Source organism: Chiloscyllium plagiosum, chromosome 7 (genome assembly GCF_004010195.1).
Source record: "Chiloscyllium plagiosum isolate BGI_BamShark_2017 chromosome 7, ASM401019v2, whole genome shotgun sequence".
Lineage (NCBI taxonomy): Eukaryota > Metazoa > Chordata > Chondrichthyes > Orectolobiformes > Hemiscylliidae > Chiloscyllium > Chiloscyllium plagiosum.
The window spans coordinates 11,009,099-11,024,250 of record NC_057716.1 but is presented as its reverse complement, the minus strand read 5'-3'; the positions used below and the strand labels follow the sequence as shown (position 1 = coordinate 11,024,250).

Here is a 15,152-nt window from a genome sequence, read left to right as displayed (position 1 = left end):
CTGGAGTGGGTGTGATGGTGGGGGGAATGGGGGTGGAGTCATGAGCAGGGGTAGTGTTCCCCTTGGTGTTCGGGGGGGTGGGGATCGTGACAGTGGGGTCTGTGGGGGGCATGTCAGCAGAATGCAGGTGAGTGGCGCTGGTGGGGGTGGAAGTGGTGGTGACCACGGCAGTAGGGATGGCGGAAGTCACTGAGCATGTGGCATCAGCGATGGTGTGAAGGGCGGAAGTGATGTCACGTGTGATGCATGAGGAATTGTGAGGGGTGGAAGTGGTTGTGGGAGTGGCCATGATGGGGCGGAAGTGACATCATCAATCAGCTTGGGGGTGGCAGCTGCATCAGCCGCATGGCTAATGGCGTCTGAGTAGATTCCGAGGCCAGGGGAATCTTCTGGAATGTTTGAGGAGCGCTGGTTGTGGAGGTGGGTAGATAAAAGTTTGTTGTACTTACAGTTTTTGATGTTTGAGATGGAATTGAAATACTGTTTGTTGAGAGTATGAATTCCCCTGAGGATGTAGTACAGAGTGGGTCCTTTGCAATTCTGAGAGAGTGTGGCCCTCAGCTGAGGCAGGGCTGACTGTAGAGAGGTTAGGTGCCGGCGCATTCCTGCGAGCGTGGAGCGGAGGATCTTGAAGGAGAACTGTTGCTGGTGTTTTTGAATCTGTAGTCTGTACTGTTTGTCCTGTTCGGGTACGAACTCTGCTGGTTTAAAGGTGGTTCGGAGTCCGTGTGGGATGAGTTGGTTATGGAGGCAGGCACTGAGGAAGCAAATGTGGCTGTGGTAGCGAGTTTGTTTCAGGACATGGTTGAAGAGCTTCAGGGCAGATGAAATGACCTGGGAGTTGCAGTGAGAGAGGGACTCCCTGAGATTCTTGTAGAGAGAGAAGGAAAACTTCTTCAAGGCAGGCATCCTTGCAAGAGGATTCGCAGAGTTGGCTGTATGGCTGGTTTGCAATGCAGAGTAACTACAACAGTGTAGGTTCAATTCCTGTACTGGCTTGGCTCACCAGGGAGGCCTTGCCTTTTGATTGAAGGGTGGTGACCCTCAGGATAAATCCATCACTAGTCATTTCTCTCTAATGAATAGCAGCCTATGGGACTAGGGTGACTTTCATCTTGGAGATGGCTTATACTCTTGCCACTGTGCCTTGTTAGTGGAGGAAATGAATGGTGAATGTACTAAACAAGTCAGCTGGATTGTCCTGGATGGTGTTAAACCCCTGATATGCTGTTACAGTTTCACTTGTCCAGACAAGTGGGAAGTATTCCATCACATTGACAAGTGCCTTTAGATGTAAGCCAATAAACAAACCAAGACTCTTTAAACCATTGCATTATTTACACTTGTATTATTCACTTTATACCATATGTGGAACAGTCATAGCAAGGGAAGGGGTAATCTTTGGGGTAAAGGGCTCATGGTTGCAGCTGGGTTCAGCAGATGGGTAATTTGCTCTGAAATCACATCAAGGGAACTGTTGTTGGATTGACCACCTGAGGGAGATCTTGATTTGTGGGACTTGTAAGCAAGCAAAGTCATTGTGAGTATGTGCCATTGTTTGGTGGTGTAATAAAGGGGCACCTCGCTAAATAGAAATATATCCCAAGTTGTTGTGAGCCACTAATGGGCCAGGATCTACCCTCAAGGAAACAGGTTGTTATAAAGCATTTTGAGCAGGCGGCAGGTCATTTCTTTGTTCAGAATTCTGAGCCTCTGAACTGGTCTTGCAGCCAGGGGCAAGTTCAGAAATCATAGGCACTGGTGTTGATCCTGGCCCAGACCTTCGGCCTCTCACCAGAACAGAGCGACCCTGCTTCTGACCTGAACAGACTAAGTCAACTAGAGCCTTAGGCCCCTTTAATGGACTCTAATGGGCCCCTCTGTCATGGGCATGACATGTAGCCATGGCATTGACATGGCTGATCCAGTTCAATTTCTGTTGCACGTATTTGATTGGGAATATAACAAATCTGTTTGCGGACACCAAAGACTGCACATCTATGCACTATAATAAGGCAGTTATTTAACATTAAAATAACCAGTTTACTTTGCTTTACATTTAATTTTTGAAACCACTATAAAATAATATTATAACATGCTGCTTTTTTTAGAATTCTCCAATTTTGAAATTTAGGATGAGCTTTCCTTTGTTTTACATTTTATTCTGTCCTCCAGTTTACTCTTTCATTAAAATGTTATCATTAATTAGTAAATATTTGTGACTATGTCTTTAAGAGATATCTTTAATAAAGTGCGCGTTGTTTGGTATTAGCAAGCACAGCTATCATTACAATGTCTACAAGTAAAACAAGCTAAATTCATTGTGTATTTTCCTTTCTATTACTTTTAGGAATTGTTTCAATATGATAAATTATTATTAACTTGCTTTACTAAGTTGTGTCACTGCACTTAAATTATTAGAAAAGGCTGTACATGATTTTCATAAAATTTTCAAATGTAGCAAGTTAGTAGTTCAATGATGGAAGTTTTATTTGCATTCTGAAAATTATTTCAACGTAAAGTAATGCTGAACAGCCACACTCTAGAAATCCCTCATTCGCCTGAAAGATCCTACAGTTGAGCTGTAGCCTCCCCAGTCACTGTATCTCCTGTATTCACCGGGTCTCATGAAGTACTGTCGCCCTCTGTAGTTGGGATGTTCACAGAAGATCCAGTAACCGTCCATCACATGGCAGGAGTGGATGTCACGGTAATGGAACCGATCGTAGACAGATGGACAGTCATCCATGAATTCCATCATCTGTCCTCCAAAGTCAGGCCTCGCGTAAACCCTCATTCTGTAGGAACCTCCTCAGTACTGGAATATAGAGAGAGTGAATCACTACGGCAGATTAAGAAGCCATTCATCCCACTGCATTTGAGCTCTTTCGAAATGCAATCCAGTAAGACCCAGTCCTCCAGGCTATTTTTACACCCCACAATGTTTACACTTTCAAATAGTTAACCAATTTCTCTTTCAAGTCAACAATGGAATCTGTATGGGGTAAAAACAATGACTGCAGATGCTGGAAACCAGATTCTGAATTAGTGGTGCTGGAAGAGCACAGCAGTTCAGGCGGCATCCACCTATCCACTCCACCCTCCTCCCTGACCTATCACCTTCATCCCCTCCCCCACTCACCTATTGTACTCTATGATACTTTCTCCCCACCCCCACCCTCCTCTAGCTTATCTCTCTGCTCCTTGGATGCTGCCTGAACAGCTGTGCTCTTCCAGCACCACTAATCCAGAAAATGGAATCTGTATCCATCAGGTTTTCTAAACCTGAGATACTGGTAAAAAGGTAAAACAAAATAAAAGATTGGGTTGTTTTGGGGTTGGTGTATTAGTCCGCAGTACAGTGAAGACTGGAGGGAGGTCATGTTTTAAATTCCAGGAGTAAACCTGGGTGCCTTGATTCAGACTCTTATTGGGGTGAAGTTAGAAAGGTACGTTGTTCACACTTGGAGTCAATGGCAGAAACATATCTCTGCTAATGGTATATGGACAGCCATTGTCCAAAATCTCAGGCAACTGTAAATGATTTGTTAATGTTATAATTTTCTAAATGTTATGATTGAAATGTCTGTTTAGTTTTTTTGCTAAAAGAGAGTTTGACGAAATAATGATAGTTAGTTAGCATTTCTACTTGGATTTACGTTCAATAGGGTTGGACTGCAATGGGAATTGAGAAGGAAAACATCCGGAGCAAATGATTGTGAAAGATCAGGATACTAGCTTTCTGAAACATATTCCTCGTACTCAGAGACAAGTCAGTCTGCCAGTATCTAAGGGAGACAGACAGAGAGAGAATGAAGCTAAAGACAGCCAGTCTCTATGGTCCGCCACATAAGAATCTGAATGGAACCTTATGTTCAAATTGAAAATATTAAATTTTTAAGGATTGAGAGTGAGGCTGGCAAACTCACTTCCCTTGAGCCGTAGCCAAAACTCCAGGAAAATCTCTGATCATGAAAGATAGGTTTGGAGTTCAATAGCTTCACAGACGCCAATCACATTTTCTTAAAAAAACATTCAGCAATCAGCTGAAAGGATGACACCACTTTCATATTAAGATCTTCATTATGACAAGCAATACTCAATAAAGATCACGTTGTCAGCGTCTTATACATTTAATACAGAAGGGAACCTTCCCCCCCATTAGCTTTTAACCACAACTGCATGTCCTTTCCCACGATTATACTTCCCAGTGTCTCCTACATGGACATTGTATTCTCCCAGAGCCAGTCCAAAGTGATTCTTCACTCCAGATGGATTTACATCCATTCCTTACCTTTCTCAGTCCAGTAGCATTTTAATCCCCAAATCCACCCAGTGTTGACCTTCCAGGCATTGGAAATAGTTTCTCTTTTATTTACTTTGTATGCCCTTCTTGACTTTAAAGAGTTCCATGAAATCTCATTCACTGTTTCCTGCTCCAAAGAGGAATTCCTGAGCTTCTCCAGTTTATCCATATAATTGTAATCCCTCAACCCTGGGACCACCTGAGTGAATCCCTTCTCTGCCCTTCAAAGTCTTCACATCTTCCTCATGTGCGTTGTCCTGAACTGGATACCTTCAGTTGGGATTGCATGAGTGTTTATATCAAATTAGCACCAATATAGTATTGGACCATTGTTAAAAGGATGGAAACTCTTGCAAAAATAAACAATTCCCATTAGCAAAAAACAATTGGACCAACTTTGTCACTTGCCTGTGGGTAGGAGCGACATGACCTGACACAGTCATTGAATCCCATCCAGCGCTGGTAGTCAGGATACTCTCCCCTGGTCAGAACATACTGGTATCCCATGTAATTGGGTTTCTCATACAGCACCCACCAGTCACTCTCAACACGGATGGAGTTACAGCGGCTGAAGTAAGGGGACAGGTCGGCACAGTCACTGCTGCACTCATAGTGCTGCCCCTGGAAGTTCCTGTCCTCATAAAAGGTGATCTGTGGGGAAACAGTTCAATTACAGATTAATAATGTAACAAGGTGAGGTATTTCTGCATTGTGTAAAAATGTACAATACCACGTGCGAATGGTCTCTTTCAGTGCTGTCCTGATTCTGTGAACCGAAAGCATGGACCTTACCCTTTCCCATTTTAGGTTCACAGTTGGACAGCTTCTCAGTGAATGTGCCTCTTTTTCCTGGTATTTATTTATACTCTAGTCTGAATGTAAAGGATACATCACTATTCTGATAACTCAGGACTCTATATAAATCAGCAAAAATAAAATACAACCATGTTGTCCCATACTGGATAAAATCCACTCCTGTATATGTGCTTGAAAAATCATATGATCAGGTCTTTTCGCTTTGTTTTTACCTTGTTTTAATTATCCTGTTTGCAAATACTTTGAGCAAAGAGGCATTCCTGATGCTTCTTTGAGCTAGTGGTATCACAAGCAATGATAATGCAGAATGTTCTCCATTTCAGATGTGAGAAGAAAACTAAAGCATTCGATTTGAGTTTTTGGTTTAGCTTTTAAAAGTTTTAGTTTTATTCTTTTGTGATTTTCAAAAGTATTGGTAAATACGCATGGAAATTGCTTCAAATTGGTCTGAGCATAAACATATCTACACACATCAGTGTGATGGTTTTAATAATGGTTTATTTTTCTGCAAAGCTTTTCAATGCTTTCCTACTGCTGTGTGAAGTTGTGTTTCATTGTGGCCCACATCAATCTGAATCTGAATCATTCAGATTCATTTTGGAGTCATTTGGAGTCGAAATTGGTGGGGGTCATAGGATACCTCAACACCTTGAATGGAAGGCTGGCCTGTAATGTTCTAATAGCACAGTGGACTGCAACAATTGCAGGATCTGACTCACCAGCACATTCTCAAACACATCAGGCATGAGCAACAAATATTGTGGTTGTCGCCTGCGATGCCCATACCACAAGGAAAAGTAAACATTGAAGTTAAAAAAAAGTTAAGAACAGGGAAACCTTTTAAAAAAAACTTTTGACCAGACCCAGAAACCAAGCCTTATCAAAACCATTTCCATCCTTCCATGAGTGAGTTCAGAGAAACAGGCGGTTATTTCAAGAACCCAGTTACAATATTCAAATTACATTAATCTTTGGAAACTGTGCAGGGGCAGAGGTGAGCTATTGAACAGACTAAGGAGAAAGTGAGGACTGCAGATGCTGGAGATCAGAGCAGGAAATGTGTTGCTGGAAAAGCGCAGCAGGTCAGGCACCAAGGAGCAGGAGAATCGATGTTTCGGGCATGAGCCCTACTTCAGGAATTCAGGAATCCATTCCTGAAGAAGGGCTCATGCCCAAAACCTCGATTCTCCTGCTTCTTGGATGCTGCCTGACCTGCTGCGCTTTTCCAGCAACATATTTTCATATTGAACAGACTAAGCCTCACCCTACCAATGTGGCTGTGGAACTCTACAAAAATAGACAACTGGGGACATTATACACTTTAGAATAACAAATTGTACAATTTAGAAAGAGTAGTAGCCATTAGGCTGAACAAAGAACAATTGCAAAACTCAATTTTGAGCAAAGTTTGAGTTGAAATAGAATACCTTTTCCCACAACATGCATCAATCCAAAGCCATGAACTAATAGAATCATAGATTCACTACAGCGTAAAAAGAGGCCATTCAGCCCATCGGGTCTACACCAACTTTTGAAATGCATCCCTCCAAGACCCACAACCTCTACCCTGTCCCTGTAACCTTGCATTTCCCGTGGTTAATCCATATAGCCTGTACATCCCTGGATGCTATGGGTCAATTTGGCATGGCCAATATACCTGTCTGGCACATTTTTAGACTGTGGGAGAAAACTGGCACGCCCGGAGGAATCCCACAAAGACACAGAAGAAAAATGTGGAAAATCCACATAGATAGTCATCTAAGGCTGTGATTGAGTCCCTGTCCCTGGTGATGTGAAGGGGCAGTGCAAACTACTGAGGCCCCATAACATTTATCAAGAAAGGAAGTGGAGTTTTATGCAGATATTGGAAGATTTCTTTTTGATTTTGTTATTATTGTCACATGTACCTCAGGAATGATAACTCGGGAGATATTATTAGAAAGCATGAGGGTATGAAAGCTAACGTAAGGGCACTGTACCTGAAAGCTCGTATATTTGCAACAAGGTCGATGAGTTAATGGCACAAATTGTCATGAATGAATATGATTTTGGTAACCATTACGGAGACTTGGTTACAGGATGGTCACAACTAGTCAGGGGTACCAGACTATTCAGAAGGAAAGACAGGAAGGTGAGGGAGGTGCCGTAGCTCTGATATTCAAGGATGACATCAGGGCAGTGCCGAGAGATGATTTAGGTTCTATGGAAAATAGGTTGAATCTATTTGGGTGGAAATTAGGAATTCTATGAAGAAGAAGTCACAGATAGATGTAGCCTATAGGCAACTAAATAATAACATTTCACTGGGGTGGGCAATAAACAAAGAAATAACAAATGCCTGTAAAAATGTTATGGCAATTATCATAGGAATTTTAATCTACATGTTGATTGGTCAAAACAACTTGGTCAGGGTAGCCTTGAGGAGGAGTTCGTTGAGTGTGTCTGCAGTAGTTTTCTTGAACAGTGTGTCATGGAACCAACGGGGGAGTAAGCTCTTCTAGATCTGGTCCCGTGTAATGAGACAGGAATAATTAATGACCTCCGAGTTAGGGATCCTCTTGGAAGGAGTGATCACAGTATGGTTACATTTAGAATACAGGTGGAGAGTGTGAAGATAAAATCCAATAGTAGGGTCCTGTGCTTGAACAAGCAGGACTATGATAGAATGCGGGAGGACTTGGCTAAAGTAGACTGGAAACAAAGACTTTATAGTTGACAAGCAGTGGAGCACTTTTGAAGCAATTTTTCAAAGTGCTCAGCAGAAGTATATACCGGTGAGAAGGAAGGTCTGTAAGAGGAGGGGTAATCTGCCATGGGTGTCTAAGGAAATAAGGGAGGCTACCAAAGTGAAAGAGAAGGCATGTAAAGTGGCCAAGATCAATGGGAAACTAGAAGATTGGGAAAACTTTAAAGGTCAAGCGAAAGCCACAGAAAGTACTATAAAGAAAAGTAAATTACAATCCTAGACTCTCTGCAGTGTGGTCTATCAAGCCCACATTGACCCTCCGGATTGCATCCTACTCACACTGAACCCCTATCCTATCCCTGTAACCCAGTATTTCCAATGGCTAATCCACCCAGGCTGAATGATAAAAAGTTGCAGCGTGTTGCTATGCAGACAGACCTGGGTGTCCTTGTGCATGAATCACAGAGGGTCGGTCTGTAGGTACAACAAGTAGGAAGGCAATTGGAATTTTGTCCTTCATTGCTAAATGGATTGAATTTAAATGCAGGGAGGTTATGTTACAGCTGAAAAGGGTGCTGTTGAGGCCACACCTGGAGTGAGCATACACTAAGAGAGCAGGTGAGCAAGCCAGAGAGGCAGCCTGGTCCAATTCGTGAGCTGGGTTTGTGTCCGTGAGCACCGAGTGTCCTTGCAGTTGCATTACACATGGAGTTCCTGCTGCAGCCTGAGGTGTAACTTTGAAGTTCAGAAGCATCAGGTAAGTGGGAATTGGATTGAAGATGTGCCATGCGGATTTATAGAGGCTGGCACATATCGAATGCCAGTGTCTGTGGATGGAGGTTTGTGTGTCATCAATGCGGATATTTAAAAATGTATGTTTGATTGGGCAGTCAACAGATTAATGGAGGGGAAATCATGTTTTTTATAAACCTGAATGAGGTTCTGAGGCTGTTGCAATAAAGTCAATAAGGGGAAACCAATGGATCTGGTCTATTTGGGTTTTCAAAAGATTTTTGACAAGATTTCAATCTGAAGGTTAATAAATAAAATTGAAGGGCGTGGAATTGGAGGTAAGAAATATACAAAAATTGAGGATTTTTTAACAGAGGGAAATGGGAGAGTGGGAAGAAATGGATTACTCTCAGGATGGCAGGCTCTGATCAATGGAGTACCACAAGGATCACTAGCTAGGTCCCAGCTGTTTAAAATTTATGCCAGTGATTTGCATGTTGCTGCCAACTGTAATGTTTCCAAGTTTGTAGATGATGTGAGTATTAGTGGGAACGGGAGCCATGAGGAGGATGCAAAGAAGATTCAGAGCATAATAAACTGAGTGGGCAAAGCCTGACATATGGGTTATTTTGTGGTTAAGCATGAGATTATCCATTTTGTTCAGAGGAACAAAAGTACAGAATGTTTCTTAAATGTTGAGAGAGTTTGGAAAGTATTGATGTGCAAAGAGATTTTGGTGTCCTTGTTCATTAGTACGCCCACACTTTGGACATTTTCACCAGTTCATGTGCTGTGCGAAAAACACTTCAACCAAGCATTCTTACCAGTGATGGAGACAGAATTTGCTTTGTGATTCAATTTTATTTTCTTAATAAAATATTCCCTATTGAATTATTTATGTAAATATTTAAATGTAAAGTTTCTATGATGTTAATGCTATGCTTTCCTATCCGTCTGAGAAAGAATTTTACCCACAACAACCCACATGTTTGAACTGGGCTGTAGGAATGTTGTTCCTGTCTGATGTGGGGCTGCCTCTTTTCCATGAAGAGGATCTCACAGGTCAGGGAGGGTCTTCTCCTGGGTCTACATGGGTTCCCATACAGTCTTCTGCCATGCGTCATGTCTTTACTGAGACGGTGGCTTTAAGGTGTGTGTGCTACGACTCCCCTCATTCTGGACCTTCCAGAACTTGTCTATTGTCTATTGTTCTGTCACCTTTGGCCAAAGCGATCATGTGTAGGGTTCAAAGTATTCAGTGGGGTTGTGCTGTTGCCATGCTAATGAGTTGGGAAGTGCACGTCATCAAGTACTGGCTGAGAGTCCGTGCAGGGCATGCGGTGGCTCAGTGGTTAGCACTGTTGCCTCACGGCACCCGGGACCTGTGTTCGATTCCATCCTCGGGTGACTAGCTATGTAGAAATTGCACATTCTCCACGTGTCCATGTGGGTTGCCTCTGGCTGTTCCCATTTCCTCTGACAGTCCAAAAGACATGCAGGTTAGGTGGATTGGCCATGTTAAAGCCCATATTCTTCAGCGATGCGCAAATTGGGTGGATTAGCCATGATTACAGGGATAGGGTAGGGGATCTGTGTGAGTAGGATGCAATCCGGAGGGTCAATGTGGGCTTGATAGACCACACTGCAGAGAGTCTAGGCTTGTAATTTAAGTGTCAGAAGGTCCACTCAGTATTTCTCCAATAAACACCCATTGGACTATTTGTAACGGGTTTCCCTGAACCACTGTAACCACTTTGGCCTGGGTTTCGACTGCTCTCTGTAGACAATAGCTGCTGTTCAGTTTAGTTTGGCCAATGTTCTGACAGGCCCAATTTCTCTGGCTGTGGCTCAGTATTGATTGTTCAACTTTGGACCCATGCGAGGTTGCTTGCGAGCTTTAAGCTGATCAGATGGCATGAGGCATTTTAGTTTATATTACAAACCAATTTGAGTAAAGGAGCAAAGAAAGGTATTCTCATTGAAAATTACAAGATTCTTAAAGAGATAGTCGGGGAGATGCAGAAATGATGTTTTTTTTCTGACTGTGCTGTTGAGAACCAAGGGCCAGAGCCTTGGAATAAAATGGACTGAGATGTGCAAAATATTATCCTTGCAAGAATGGTGAATGTTTGGAATTCTCTGCCCCAGAGGACTATGGAGGCTGAGTCTTTAAGTAAGTTCAAGACAGAAACTGACAGATCTCTCATTAGTAATAACACCAAAGGATATGGAGATAACAATGGGAGAGCGTAGCATCCAGATGGTGATAAACCATGGTCTCATTTGTCAGAGCACCTCAAGGGGTTGAACGGCCAATTGACGCTGCTATGTTCCATGCTCCTATAAAAAGTACTATTTCCAAAGTGAAGATAATGTTATAGTCATGGCTCTTTCTGAATGTGATGAGAAGTATTGGATTTATGTAGGCAATTACTCAGTAAGACATCCTTCAAACCACATTAGAGCATAAAAAATTACCTTTTAGTGTTATCACCCAAATGTAGTTATTGTCTTATGTCATTCTGAGAATAAATAAAAAGAAAAAGACGATAATGCAGGGAAAGATTTTTATTCTGCTCAATAATATGTCAGCAAAGCAATATGAATCTTTTCAGCAACAATCTAGAAATCCCTCATGCGCCTGAAAGATCCGATAGCTGAGCTGTAGCCTCCCCAGTCACTGTATCTCCTGTATTCACCAGGCCTCATGAAGTACTGGCGCCCTCTGTAGTTGGGATGTTCATAGAAGATCCAGTAACCGTCCATCACATGGCAGGAGTGGATGTCACGGTAACGGAAACGATCATAGACAGATGGACAGTCATGCATGAATTCCATCATCTGTCCTCCAAAGCCTGGCCTCTCGTAAACCTTCATTCTGTAGGAGCCTCCACGGACTAGAATATATAGGAGGGGAATCGCTACTACAGGTTAAAAAGCCATTCATCCCACTGTAATTGAACCAGCTCTTTTGAAATACAATCCAGCAAGACCCAGTCCTCCAGGCTACCTCTACACGCACATTGTTTACACTTTCAGATAGTTAACCAATTTCTCTTTGAAATCAACAGTGGAATCTGTATCCATCAGACTTTCTAAATCTGAGAGACTTGGTAAAAATAAAAAAAAACTAAAGATTGCTATGTTTCAGGGTTGGATTATTTTACGGTATATTGAGGAATGAAGTGAGGTTATGCTCTCAATTCTGGTAATAAACCTGAGTTTCTTGATTGTTCAGCATTAACAGGGTCCCTAGGCCGTTACTGGGGTGAAGTTATAAAGGTACATTGTTCATACTTGGAGACAATGGTTGAAGCATATCTCTGCTGATGTACATGGCCAGCTAATGGCCAAAATCTTTCAGGCAGCTGTTAAATGATTTGTAAATCTTATAATTTTATAAATGTTGTAATTGTAATATCTATTTAGTTTTACGATAGAAGAGAGTCTGGGGCCATAAGGAGAGTTCATTAGTATTTCTGCCTGGATTGAAGATCTATGAATTTCAGAGAATCCCTGCTGTTTGGAAGCAGCCCTTCAGCCCAACAAATCTACACTGACCCTTTGAAGAGTCACCAACTTGTACCCATTCCCCTACCCTATTACTCGACATTTACCTCTGATGAATGTACCTATCCTACACATCCCTGAACGCTATGGGCAACGTATCATGGTCAATTCACCTATGGAACAGCACTGCCATGGGAATTGAGAAGGGAAACATCTGGAAGAAATGATTGTGAAAGATCAGGATACTAGCTTTCTGAAAGATATTCCTCGTACTCAGAGGTAAGTCAGTCTGCCAGTATCTAAGGGAGACAGACAGAGAGAGAATGAAGCTAAAGACAGCCAGTCTCTATGGTCCGCCACATAGGAATCTGAATGGAACCTTATGTTCAAATTGAAAATATTAAATTTTTAAGGATTGAGAGTGAGGCTGGCAAACTCACTTCCCTTGAGCCGTAGCTAAAACTCCAGGAAAATCTCTGATCATGAAAGATAGGTTTGGAGTTCAATAGCTTCACAGACGCCAATCACATTTTCTTAAAAAAACATTCAGCAATCAGCTGAAAGGATGACACCACTTTCATATTAAGATCTTCATTATGACAAGCAATACTCAATAAAGATCACGTTGTCAGCGTCTTATACATTTAATACAGAAGGGAACCTTCCCCCCCATTAGCTTTTAACCACAACTGCATGTCCTTTCCCACGATTATACTTCCCAGTGTCTCCTACATGGACATTGTATTCTCCCAGAGCCAGTCCAAAGTGATTCTTCACTCCAGATGGATTTACATCCATTCCTTACCTTTCTCAGTCCAGTAGCATTTTAATCCCCAAATCCACCCAGTGTTGACCTTCCAGGCATTGGAAATAGTTTCTCTTTTATTTACTTTGTATGCCCTTCTTGACTTTAAAGAGTTCCATGAAATCTCATTCACTGTTTCCTGCTCCAAAGAGGAATTCCTGAGCTTCTCCAGTTTATCCATATAATTGTAATCCCTCAACCCTGGGACCACCTGAGTGAATCCCTTCTCTGCCCTTCAAAGTCTTCACATCTTCCTCATGTGCGTTGTCCTGAACTGGATACCTTCAGTTGGGATTGCATGAGTGTTTATATCAAATTAGCACCAATATAGTATTGGACCATTGTTAAAAGGATGGAAACTCTTGCAAAAATAAACAATTCCCATTAGCAAAAAACAATTGGACCAACTTTGTCACTTGCCTGTGGGTAGGAGCGACATGACCTGACACAGTCATTGAATCCCATCCAGCGCTGGTAGTCAGGATACTCTCCCCTGGTCAGAACATACTGGTATCCCATGTAATTGGGTTTCTCATACAGCACCCACCAGTCACTCTCAACACGGATGGAGTTACAGCGGCTGAAGTAAGGGGACAGGTTGGCACAGTCACTGCTGCACTCATAGTGCCGCCCCTGGAAGTTCCTGTCCTCATAAAAGATGATCTGTGGGGAAACAGTTCAATTACAGATCAATAATGTAACAAGGTGAGGTATTTCTGCATTGTGTAAAAATGTACAATACACGTGCGAATGGTCTCTTTCAGTGCTGTCCTGATTCTGTGAACCGAAAACATGGACCTTACCCTTCCCATTTTAGGTTCACAGTTGGACAGCTGCTCAGTGAATGTGCCTCTTTTTCCTGGTATTTATACTCTGGTCTGTATGTAAAGAATGCATCATTATTCTGACGAGTCAGGACCCCATATATCAGCAAAAATAAAATACAGCCGTGTTGTCCCATACTGTGCAAAATCCACTTCTGTAAATGTAATTTAAAAATCAGCTGATGGGAACTTTTCATTTTGCTCTTACCTCGTTTTAATTATTTCGTTCACAAATAATTTGAGAAAGGAGGCATTCCAGATGCTTCTCTGAACTAATGGTATCACAAGCAATGAAAATGCAGAATGTTCCCTTCTCCTGAACATGACGAGAAGACTGTATCCTTCAATTTGAGTATCTTGTTTTTTTTGTTTAAAACTTCTACCTTTTTCCTCTTTGTGATTTTCAAAAAATATTGTTAAATTGACGTAGAAATGATATCAAATTAGTGTTAGCATAAGCATATCGCCAAATATCAGCGTGATGTGTGTCATAGTGGTTTATTCCAATGCTAAACTTCTCAATGCTTTCCCATTGCTCTGTGCAGGTTTGTTTCATTCTGATCCTCATCATTTTGAATCTGAATCATTTAGAGATGTGGAGCCGGAAATTTGCACTGATATCTTTTCATCCAATTTGATGGAAGTGAGAAGATACATCTACTCCTTGAATTAAAACATGTCCTACACCACATGGAGTGCAATGGTTCAGAATCTGCCTCACTGTCACGTTTTCAGTCGCATTTGGCAGGAGCAACAAATATTTTTGTACCCTATGAAACCCACAGCACATGAAAAATAAATACTAATGTTAAAAAAACTTAACAACAGGGAAAATTTGAAAATGAAGTTACCTTGCTATCAGACCCAGAAGCCAAGGCTTGCCAAAGGTTTTACCATCCCTCCACTAGTGAGCTCAGGGAAAGCAGTACTTATTCCAAGAACTCAGTGGCAACATCAAGTTTACATTAATCTTAGAAAACTGTACAGAGACAGCAGTGAGCTGTTGAACAGACTGAGCTTCCCCCCACCAATGTGGCTGTGGAATTCTGTAAAGCAGACAATTGGCTCCATAATACACTTTAGTAGATCAAATGGATGAGAAAGAGTCGTAGACAGTAGTTTGAACAAAAAACATACAATATATACTCGTGTAAAAATCGATCTTATGTAAAAGTTGACCCCTTATTTTTGGCCAAAAAATCTTATATTTTCCATATATCTAGTGTAAATGGCAACCCTACTATATCGCATTATAAACCTCTTATAAAGGAAACTGCATGGTCCCATAACCCAGTTAAACAAAATTGCATTCATTCATCCCGATAACTCTATTCATTGCTCTTTGTTTACTATATTACAGCTCTATTCATTCATTTATAATTTGTGAGCGGCATGGTGGCACAGTGGTTAGCACTGCTGCCTCATAGCGCAAGAGACCTGGGTTCAATTCCCACCTCAGGCGACTGACTGTGT

General features: G+C 41.8%; 2 protein-coding genes across 2 annotated transcripts in view; both read right to left on the bottom strand.

The window, feature by feature from the left end:
* The window catches only part of LOC122551321 (gamma-crystallin S-1-like), a 17,470-nt gene extending 12,102 nt beyond the window's left edge, over positions 1-5,368 (bottom strand). The window contains exon 1 of the mRNA XM_043693028.1: positions 5,364-5,368. The gene's annotated coding sequence lies outside the window, so the exon portion shown is untranslated. The remainder of the gene's footprint in view (positions 1-5,363) is intronic.
* Positions 5,369-13,224: 7,856 nt separating this feature from the next.
* Positions 13,225-13,713, bottom strand: LOC122551320 (gamma-crystallin S-1-like). Its single transcript, XM_043693027.1, has 2 exons — positions 13,659-13,713; positions 13,225-13,518 (listed from the first exon to the last, which is right to left on the bottom strand). Exons 1-2 carry the CDS (start codon positions 13,665-13,667, stop codon positions 13,240-13,242), a joined length of 288 nt encoding a protein of 95 aa, XP_043548962.1. The 5' UTR covers positions 13,668-13,713; the 3' UTR covers positions 13,225-13,239.
* Between the last annotated feature and the right edge of the window lie 1,439 nt (positions 13,714-15,152).